Consider the following 11,102-nt stretch of genomic DNA (forward strand, 5'->3'; position numbering starts at 1 on the left):
AACACATTACATGAATATGACAATGTATGAATGGAACTCCAATCCATGAAACAGAAGGAGGTAGAGAGGAGGGGGCGGGGCATCAGCAGGGCCAAGGTGGGAGGCCAGCTCACCAGGCATCAGACACCTCCAGGTCCAATGGACCCTCTGAGACGTGAAGTCACAAAGACTCCGGGGAGGAAGCAGAGTTAATAAGGTGCAATGGAGAGATGTAAATTCATCCATAAGGAGAGAGAGAAGAGGAGAGAGGTGCTCAGTGTATCCTAAAACATCCCCCAGCAGCCTATAAGCCTATAGCAGCATATCAAGGGGCTGGACCAGGGCAAACCTGATTCAGCCTTGAATAAACCAATCACTGCTCATTGAGGGCAAATTAGATGTTTTTTTAGGTGATAGTTGCTAAAGGCTATTTAATTACAGGATATAATTACTTAATTACTCTCTTAATTGGATGTGTTTATAATCAGGGTAAGATGTACTTGTTGCTTAGCTTATGTATACATATGGCTGGGTAACAACCTAAATGGGTGTATTCTGCAGTTCGGTACATAACCAATAAAACCACCATATGTACAAATTAAATGAAGAGTAATATACTGATCATCACTGTCTTGTCATAACAATTGTTATTGTTGTTGACTTTGTGTAACTAAAATGTAAATGTTAAGAGAGATGCTCTTTTGGGTCACAAGAATAAGACTTTTCCCATTATACTCCACTGCACGCTGGGACCCTAGGTGAGCTCCTAGTTCACATGAAAGGTATCGTGGTGTTTTTAATTATCTTGACAAATTAGACCTCCAGTCAGTTGAAGCTGGGTGGAGCTATGACCTGATGTCACCAAACTATACGAGGCAATAACAGTGATACCAGTGTAAGTTATGCCGCATGAGAGTGATGGAGCTGTCAGTCATGTCTGTCCACTTGAGAAGTCCAATCGGGACTCAAAAGTTTAAAAAAAAAGCATCTGTGTGGTTAGACTATGAAGGGTCTTTGACACGCAGGTGTAATTGATCAGATATGGTCACATTCTATTTAGTGCGTCACAGCCATTCAAGTGAGCCAGCATGCCCAATACCACCTAATGAAACAGGGCCATAATTAATGTTAAAGTATACGTCAGTGTACAAATATTGTTATGAGTAAAAATGATGCGTAACAATATTATTTTAGAAATAATACAAAATTAGCATTAAAACATACTGAGAATCAGAAGTAAAAGTAACTGGCACATGTATGAGTCTGAATTGTATTCCATTATAGTTCATCTGAATGAAATTGTTGCTGATATTCCATCATTCAAACCACTTATCCTATTCAGGGTTGTGGGGAACTGGAGCCGATCCCAGCTGACATTGGATGAAGACAGGTCGCCGGTCTATCATAGGGCACATATAGACAGACAACTATTCACGCTCACATTCATACCTACGGGCAATTTAGAGTCCAATTCACCTAAGCTGCATGTCTTTGGACTGTGGGAGGAAGCCGGAGAACAAGGTGGGAACCCACACTGACACGGGGAGAACATGCAGATTAGTTTCATTGTCCTATAGAGACACCTAGTGGCTGCTTGTACCTTCTTTAACTGTGTGTGTGTGTGTGTGTGTGTGTGTATGTGTGTGTGTGTGTGTTGGTGGGGGGGGGGGGGGGGGGGGGGGGGTTATTACATGACGATAACTGGAGCAACCACTTTTTTTCTTCTGTCTCATCTGTAACTTTCTTCAAACATTTGCCTTTCATCTAATTATTAACACACAAATAACCACTCCGCAGTAAAGATAAAGGAGTGTTCCCTGTTGGTGGAGTGAAGTTAGTGTTAAATGCCTTTCACTTACAAGACTTACAGTAAATGAGAGAATATATACAACATAAAATAAATGCCTCACTTTGATGTAAATACTTTATAAGATTGATAATAGTATTTGCAGTTAGTCTGTGGCAGATTAATCTGCTACTGTGTAAAACTAAATGGCAAAATGTTATATATACACTATATATATATATATATATATATATATATATATATATAGCTGGTGCAGGTTATTAAACACTTTAATAGTGGTTTATTCTACAGAACCCTTTTTTTCCTATATTAGGATAAGCTTTGGTGTTAGTAAATATGTGTCTAGGAATTGATTTGGATTAGGTGGAACTTGGCTTCAGTGTTGATAAAGCCTGTAGATCCACATATTTATTTATTTGTGTAATTCCTCGGGGGTTGATCATTAACAGCATGTCTTTCTTTATTTTCCTGAAAGGTTACACATTTTAACACATCAATTTACACAAACAATGAGTGTGTCAGCAAGTTTATATTTTCAGATACAAATACACTTTAAACCAAACACCTTTTTATTTTATTAGATGAACACACTTTCTTCCCCCCCACCCCATCTGTCCCACACTCAAACACACCTCCTCCAGAGGTGAATAAGTGTCTGTGCAGGTGCTCCAGCAACACTCCTGTTCTCTGGTCACCCTCTCAGCAACATGTCTCAGGATTATTTTGGATTCTCCTCAATAAGGAACAATGCAAGAAACGGCACGGCCACTGTGGCTCTTAACAACGCAGCGGATATCTCCGTTATTGTGATTTACTTTTTGGTTGTCTTGGCTGTCGGAGTATGGGTGAGTTTCTCAGTCTTTCAGCTGACTCTTCCTTGTTCAAAATCCTTCTTCTCTGTGAATAATTAACTCCTCACCAGTTTCACAGTTGTGAGATTTGTAGTTTGTTTTTCAGTCAATATAAGAATATTAAGTCTGTATTGAGCCATGAGACTGAATACAGTGATTTATTATCAGTTGGAAAATTCAGGATAATAATCATTTATGTTTTGAGACAGGAGGCATCTCACTTTTAGAAACCGAGGCCTCGTATTTTAGCAGCGTTGCAGCTACACTTTGGAATAAATAATATGCATTGGAGTTGACTCATATTGCTCAATCGCAGCATCCTACTCAACAACCTGGTTTATAGTATTTTATTCCAGGTCAAATTACTTTACATTGAGGGAATGCACATATTTAAATACATTTATGAAGAGTACTGTTGCTGCGATACTGTTGAGTTATATGCTGTGTTGTTTTATCACAGCTGCATATAAAGTGTAATGTGATCATTAATAAATGTGTAGTGACACTTTTTTTTTTTTAATAGAGAGACTGTTGCTGTTTTGCACAAATGCATTTCTAGATTTTCTAAAATGTTTCCCTCATCCTGTTGTAGGCTATGGTCCGCACCAACCGGTCCACAGTCGGTGGCTTCTTCCTTGCGGGGAGGAGTATGGTGTGGTGGCCGGTGGGTATCTCATGTTGACTGATTACAGGATGTTATTGTTAATGCTTATTGCTAGTATAACATATTACTTCTACTGACTACGTGGCATATACCATTGAAGTCAGCTGTGAATCTTAGAAGTGATGCATATTATTCATAGATAATGATTCATAATAATAATAATAACTATGCACTCCGCAGATTGGAGCATCACTGTTTGCCAGCAACATTGGCAGTGGCCACTTTGTAGGCATCGCAGGGACTGCTGCAGCCGGGGGAATCGCCATTGGTGGATTTGAATGGAATGTGAGTAGTCGTGTCTGACATGCCAATTACACCATTATCACTAGTTCTTACACATATCTCTAACCCGTGACAGATAGTATCAGTTCTCTCTATCAAATGAGCTGATAAGTGCAGATAATCATGATAGTTTCACCCTGCAGAGGAAACAGAACAACAACAGAAGTCAGCTTTATCTTTTAAAGGAGCATTTTGAGTAGCATTTCTTATTTATTGCTTCTGTCCTTGTTTCAGGCTCTTATAGTGGTCGTCATTCTGGGATGGATCTTTGTGCCCATCTACATTAAAGCCGGGGTAAACGAAACACACTAACCACATGTTGGATTTATAAAACAGCAACATGAGAGGATAAAAGTTAGTCAAACAAACACAAATGAAGATCTAATTCATTCTTTATGATTTTAGGTGGTCACCATGCCTGAGTACCTGAAGAAGAGGTTTGGAGGACAGCGCATTCGCATCTATCTCTCTGTGCTGTCCCTCTTCCTGTATGTTTTCACTAAGATCTCAGTAAGTCCCCACATCTTATCTCTCAGTGATGTCCTCTATGTCAACATTGTATTCTACATTATTGATTGAAATGATGGGTTTTCCTCTCTCCTCTCCACTCAGGCAGACATGTTCTCTGGTGCCATTTTTATCAACCAGGCACTTGGATTGAATATCTACCTTGCTGTCGTCATGCTGCTATTGATTACTGCGCTGTACACTGTCACAGGTCTGTCCCCTTAGGGTGCGTTCTCTTCCTTTTCCACCAAACTCATAAATCATAGAGGTCTTATCTACTTCACAGAGTATGACTGGGGCTAAAGTCTTATGAAGACCATATATAGAGATGGAGACACACACATACATACACTGTCTCCTTCTGTCTAGTGTGTTCATGTGGTTAATTACCCATGCACAGCATAAGAAGGAAATGGCCTTCTGTTGCTGTTTTGTAATAACACATACACACCTGAACTTTAGCTTTACAAAGAATGACCAGTTACATTAAAAACAAGCGTAACACTGAATCACACAATCTGCGATGAATTGGATCATGTACCAATTTCTCTCCAGTAAGTTCAGTTCTGTACATTAGTGTTGATAACATGGCTTAATTTGAATGGAATATAGATACACTGATAACCTCACATACTGTATCTCAGGTGGATTGGCTGCAGTGATCTACACGGACACCTTACAGACCGTAGTCATGGTCGTTGGATCATTCATCCTCATGGGCTTTGGTAATATGGTATTTTCCTTTTTTAAAATCCTTATCCTCGGTTGTATTAATTTATTGTGATGAGAACACTTCTGTCTGTGTCAGTAAGTAAAAATGATTGTTAAGTCAGTCTCTTACACACATGTGCAGCTTTCAATGAGGTGGGAGGCTATGAAAGCTTCCAGCAGCTCTACATGGAGTCCGTCCCCTCTATCACGACTAACGTCAGTGCGAGCTGCTACGAGCCTCGGGCCGACTCCTTCCACATTTTTAGGAATGCGATTACAGGAGACCTGCCATGGCCTGGCCTCGTCTTTGGACTCACCATTCAGGCCACCTGGTACTGGTGCACTGATCAGGTCAGTTCCCAATATGTGAATATGTGCAGTATGGTTGTGCATTTGCATGAACACAATCCAAGGTCATGACCCCCCACCCTCACATAGGCTCATTAAATATTAAATTGATTGCCACACAATTGTACGGACATGAAGTTCCTTAATCTTGCCTGTTTTTGCCAGACTCATTCAAGCGGTCTGAGGTGGCCTTCAGTGTGAGGAGTGACATGCTTTTAGTTAGACCTTAATGCACTCCCAGAGACTGAGATAAGATTACCAAGGAGACCATTGCTGGACCTCGGCAAAGAAGTAGATGCAAATTGAAATGTTGACATCCAGCTCAGAGATGAACACATTATCGTTCGCCTTTATCAAAGCTCAGAGGAGAATACTTATCAGCAAGCATATCCAGCTTATATGGCTTAAGTGATGTATTCTCTCTGCAAATATGTTTAACCTAAAATAGAGAGTAGTAGTTTTCAAAGTCCATTATAACTGGATTGTTTTTAACATCCATTTACCCACCCCATTTACTGATTGCATCATGGCACCACTGATCTCTTCCGTCTGTGACATTTCCTGTAGGTGATTGTCCAGCGATGCCTCTCAGCTAAGAATTTATCTCACGTTAAGGCAGGCTGTATCTTGTGCGGCTACCTGAAGCTGCTACCGATGTTCCTCATGGTTTTCCCCGGGATGATAAGCAGGATCCTCTACCCAAGTGAGTGAGTTTAAAATGCTCACTGGCGGAACGTAATGTTGCTCATGCACGTCTTACCACAATGAAGGGTTTTATGTCTTCCTTAACATCCTGCTGATCTTGTTCATTTCATTCAAGATGAGGTGGCATGTGTGGATCCAGCTGAATGTCAAAAATACTGTGGTGCCAGTGTGGGCTGCACCAACATCGCTTATCCCAAACTGGTGGTGGATCTCATGCCCGATGGTGTGTGGCTAAAGACCTTCTCTTGTGAGCTGAGGATACGAACGGCAGCCTTTTTGTGTTCCCATTTGAATCTGTTATTCTATCTGTGTCAGGTCTGCGCGGTCTCATGCTGTCGGTGATGATGGCCTCTCTGATGAGCTCACTTACCTCCATCTTCAACAGTGCCAGTACTCTCTTCACAATGGACATCTACACTAAGATTCGCCCCACATCCAGTGAAAAGGAACTCATGATTGCCGGCAGGTAAAAGACATTTGGGGTTCCGTTCCTTTCTGATGATGAGAGAGTTTGTGCATGCCTTACTGCCACTATCTCTGTCTATGTATAGAGTGTTTATCGTGGCCCTGATTGGTGTGAGCATAGCATGGATCCCTGTGGTGCAATCGGCCCAGAGTGGTCAGCTCTTTGACTACATCCAGTCCATCACCAGCTACCTCACACCACCTGTTGCAGCTGTTTTCATGCTTGCCATCTTCTGCAAGCGTGTCAATGAGTCTGTGAGTTTTCCACTTTATTCATTTCTTTATTTAGACATTCCAATTCAATTATTTTACACATTTCTCTATAGTTTGTTGCATATAAACAAGAGCAAGAGTATAATACAATGCTTGCATCTCTGAGGTGCTTAGAGCATTGACAATGCTAACATGCTGATGTTAGCATTGTCACGCTTTTAGTTTGGCGTGTTAGCATCCTGAAAAAGTTGGACTTTGGAAGTGGCGTGACGATGGACGATGTTGATATAGTTTTTACTCTCATGATTGTCATATTAGCTTCGGCAAAATACTGATGTCATCAGCTGATCTGTCAGTTATTAATTAACACATATTCACACAATCACAAGCCACAGAAGGCAGTGAGAGGGGTTTTATAATCTGACCAACTCACTCCCACTCATGATGCTGCCATTACTGTTTCAGCTCATTTCTCCAGCTTCCTCCTGCCCTGGTTTTTTGTTTGTTCATGATTGCCATGACTTGACATGCAATCTGCATTATGTATATTTTATGTCAGATATATGTGTCTGCTGTATGCTGCTCCATAGTCCTGTGGTGGTTCTGTGGCCCAATATAATGCATTACATGCTATTTGGATTACTTTAGTGTTGGGTGGTCCCCCACTTAATTACAGACTGAAATTACAGACTGAAACAACTAATTGTTGGTTTGCCATCAAATTCATTGGCATTCATTGTCCCCCAGTGGGAGACACCATCAGCAGGTTGTCTTACATAATCACGTCCCTCTCTGGATGAATTAGAATAATTTTGAAGATCCTTTAAGTTTTCATCCAGCACCATTTATCAGGTGTCATTATCAAATCATATGATTTTAATGTTGTCCAATACTTTGGTTTATGACCCAAAACCTGTAATACTATTTTGATATTCCCGTGTTAGGTTCTAATTAGCTGTTAGATGTCAAGTGGTGAACAAAGTTAACATTACACTTGTTTAAAATCTACAGGTTACCTTTGACATAGCGGACATGTTAGCATGCTAGGGTCAGCATGTAGCACCACTTCGCTGCTAGCTAGCTGTAGACCTTTTCCTAATACATGTACTGAGAGTTAAAGAAGAGTTTTCCTACTTTCTTCTTTCCTCAGGGTGCATTTTACGGCCTCGCAATTGGCCTTCTTATCGGCCTGTCCAGAATGATTGCTGAGTTTGCTTTTGGGACAGGCAGCTGCATTAGCCCCAGTAACTGTCCCACCATCATATGTGGAGTCCACTACCTCTACTTCTCCATCATCCTGTTTGTTGTCTCCTGTATCATCATCCTGGGAGTCTCTCTCGTGACCAAACCCATTGACGACAAGCATGTACGTGACCGCTGTGAGATAAGGCTAGATCAATAATTAATCTCCCAACATCACTGGAAGACACAGAAATAACCAACTTTATAAATAATGTAATTCAATGTTGCGTTGCCTGTCTAGTTGTATCGACTGTGCTGGAGCTTGAGGAACCGCACAGAGGAGAGGGTGGACCTTGAACAGGATGATTGGATTGATAACCAAGAGTCCAACAATATGGACATAGACACAGAAGGTAATCAGCAGACGTATAGTATTAACGTATGAACACACACCCAAGCAGCTTTTCTTCATCGTCTTTGCCTCTTCCATCACAGAGCCCGAGGAGGAACCAGGTTTTTGCAAGAAGGCGGTGATGTGCTTCTGTGGCCTGGAGCAGCAAACGGCCCCCCCGTTGAGTCCAGAGGAGCAGGAGGAGCTGCAGAAGAAGCTCACAGACACCTCGGAGGTGCCTCTATGGAGAAACATTGTCAATGCAAACGCCCTCATCCTCCTGTGTGTGGCTGTTTTCTTTCATGGTTTTTTTGGTTAAAGAAACTTAACCTGGCCCCAAATGCTCTTGCATAATTGATATTGAAGCGATTCTTTATGAATGTAATTCATGACCACATCAGCGGTTTTCCACAACCCTCTTAAATAAGATGATTGGCAGACTTTTCTAAACGTTATCATTATTAATGTATGTATGCGTGAATGGCTACTCAACTCCTGTGAGTATATTGTGCATGGATATTCACACATGGTAGGTCTTGCAGTCTTAACTATGACTTCCCTTTGATTGTACACATGACAGAGGGCAAAGGTGGCTCTGTCAAACTGGACAATCTTGTATTTGTTATTTGATAACAGCCCTCGTTCACATGAACTTAATTTATACAATAATCTGACTGCTTTTAGCTGAAGCAATAATGTGTTTAAAATGTTATAATAATGCCCCTTATGTCAACTCAACTATTTACTCTTACTCAAAACCAGAAATATAAATCTTTATTGTCTCTTGCACGTTGTAATTTACATGTAAGGGACGAGGAAGTGAATTACAAGTTAATTATTCGAGATGCTAAACAACAATGTCTCTTTAACTTGTAATACATAACAGATTCCCAGTCATTTGTTTTTATTACCTCAGTATACATAATCCTCGTTCCCCTCACGTGTGCTCAAAGTCCATAAGTGCTGTTCTTTCTTAAATAATAAGCATCTTACTGTGCGTTGTTTTAGGTGTGAAGGAATACACACGTCTCAGGTAAGTAGGTTTGTGAATTACACAAACTATTGTTTAACTCTCTTTGCTTCCCTCTAGTGGTTCACTGCTGAACCTGTAAAACACGAGATTTATGTTTATTTTATTGCACATTTAATTTCTGGTGAAATCTGTTCTTACTGAGGGAAATTATAGTCTTTTCCTGTACTTGGTAAATAAATGCTGACCGCTTTTGAATGTACTGTAACTCATTATCATGGTGACACACTAAGTATCTTGCTCTTAATGTATCTTGCACTGGGGTTAATGTGCACAAATGTAGGCCTTAAATGATTTATGATTTATGTTCTCTGTGGTTTTATCTCTTTTACACCGGCCTAATTCTTTTACCCCTGTCTCATTCTCCAGCAGCTGCATATGACTTTTCAATTCAATTCAGGTTATTTTATATAGCCCAATATCACAAATTACAAATTTGCCTGGCTTTACAATCTGTACACATACGACATCCCTGTCCCAGGACCTCACATCGGATCAGGAAAAATTCCCCAAAAATAACCTTTCACAGGGAAAAAAGGGAAGAAACCTTCAGGAGAGCAACAGAGGAGGATCCCTCTCCCCGGATGGACAGAAGCAATAGATGTCATGTGTACAGAATGAACAGCATTACAGAGTTATATGTGTTTGAATTATACGTCTGAAAGGGATTCGCCTGCGTGGTGACTAAGTACAACAGTCAAAGGTCAACATTGAGACTCTCAACAGTCAGAGGAGATATTTCAGGGCTAGAACCCAAACCTTGTCTGTCATTATTCACAGTGATGAGTAGTGAAGAGACAAGACACGTTTTTAATTCTTTGAAAACGTTTGAGTCGATTATCATTGACAGCAGAATAGCCTAAATTAAATGAACGTCTGGCCATTTATGTTAAGTCCTGAGTTAAGTGTAACTCATCACAGTGCAATACTTATATCCAAATAATTATAAAGATGACTCCACAATATGTGTGATCCAAACTATTAATGAGTGTGAAATAGTGAATCGTTCTATCTGAATACAAATCCTTTACAGAAATAATCACAATCATGGTTATAAAAAATGCAACATTTGAAAAGTATGCGACACAGCAATACAAGCTGGCTAAAACAAAGTGGCCACCTAGTGGCTCAAGAGCCTCATTACAACGGACAATGTACTGCATAACTCCATGCTCCACTAAGTTAAAAAAACCTTTACAAGCTATTAAGGCTATGGTTAGTTGAGCTTTAAAGGAACTTATCAGCAATTCATGTTCAGGTTCAGTTGCCCAGATATGATAGCCACTAGCTGTGGTACCCTATTTACTGCAATTGTGCAGTGGTGGACTCACTCCTACACTTTAAAAAAAAGTAATAATCCCAATACAAGAAATAATGTTCTAGCTATATATCTGTAATAACATTATGCTCCTAAAACTCTATGCAGTACTGTTTTTTTCAAATACTGTATCTAATTTATGCATTTGCACACAGAGCACAGAGCAACTAAATGCAATTTAGCATCTTACCTGATGCACACATAAGTAAATGTGCATGTAGTTATATATTTATTTAAAAAATAAAACATACAGAATGAAAGACAGGTATGCAACTGCGGAAAATGTGATAGTCATGTATACTCTATAATAACTGCTATAGTTAACATGTACTGTACAAATGAATGCAGTGATGATATTGTGTATTTTGGTCTTTGTTTACAGGTCTAAAACAAGATCCCACCGTAACCTAAATACCAGACATACCTCAAAGTGACCCATTTTGTTTAATGACAGAAAGTGATTTATTTTCCTCCGCTGACAACTGGCTCACAAGTAAAGTAGAAATAAGGCCTTGTTGAAAGAGGTTTGCCTCGGGGCCAGTTGGTGGAACAAACACAATGCAATAAGATTCAAGACGTGATTAATCCGTCTCAACAAAGTGAAACAATATTTATTATCTTATTCAAACATTACAGTCAAGCTGAAAAC

General features: G+C 40.1%; 1 protein-coding gene across 1 annotated transcript; it reads left to right on the top strand.

Moving 5' to 3' along the window:
* Positions 1-3,988: 3,988 nt before the first annotated feature.
* slc5a1 (solute carrier family 5 member 1) lies at positions 3,989-8,424 on the top strand. Its single transcript, XM_034546797.1, has 11 exons — positions 3,989-4,093; positions 4,196-4,301; positions 4,735-4,815; positions 4,944-5,152; positions 5,717-5,852; positions 5,970-6,077; positions 6,170-6,320; positions 6,406-6,574; positions 7,683-7,898; positions 8,016-8,127; positions 8,210-8,424. Exons 1-11 carry the CDS (start codon positions 3,998-4,000, stop codon positions 8,422-8,424), a joined length of 1,599 nt encoding a protein of 532 aa, XP_034402688.1. The 5' UTR covers positions 3,989-3,997.
* Positions 8,425-11,102: the final 2,678 nt, after the last annotated feature.

Source organism: Cyclopterus lumpus, chromosome 12, assembly GCF_009769545.1.
Source record: "Cyclopterus lumpus isolate fCycLum1 chromosome 12, fCycLum1.pri, whole genome shotgun sequence".
In the NCBI taxonomy this organism is placed as follows: domain Eukaryota; kingdom Metazoa; phylum Chordata; class Actinopteri; order Perciformes; family Cyclopteridae; genus Cyclopterus; species Cyclopterus lumpus.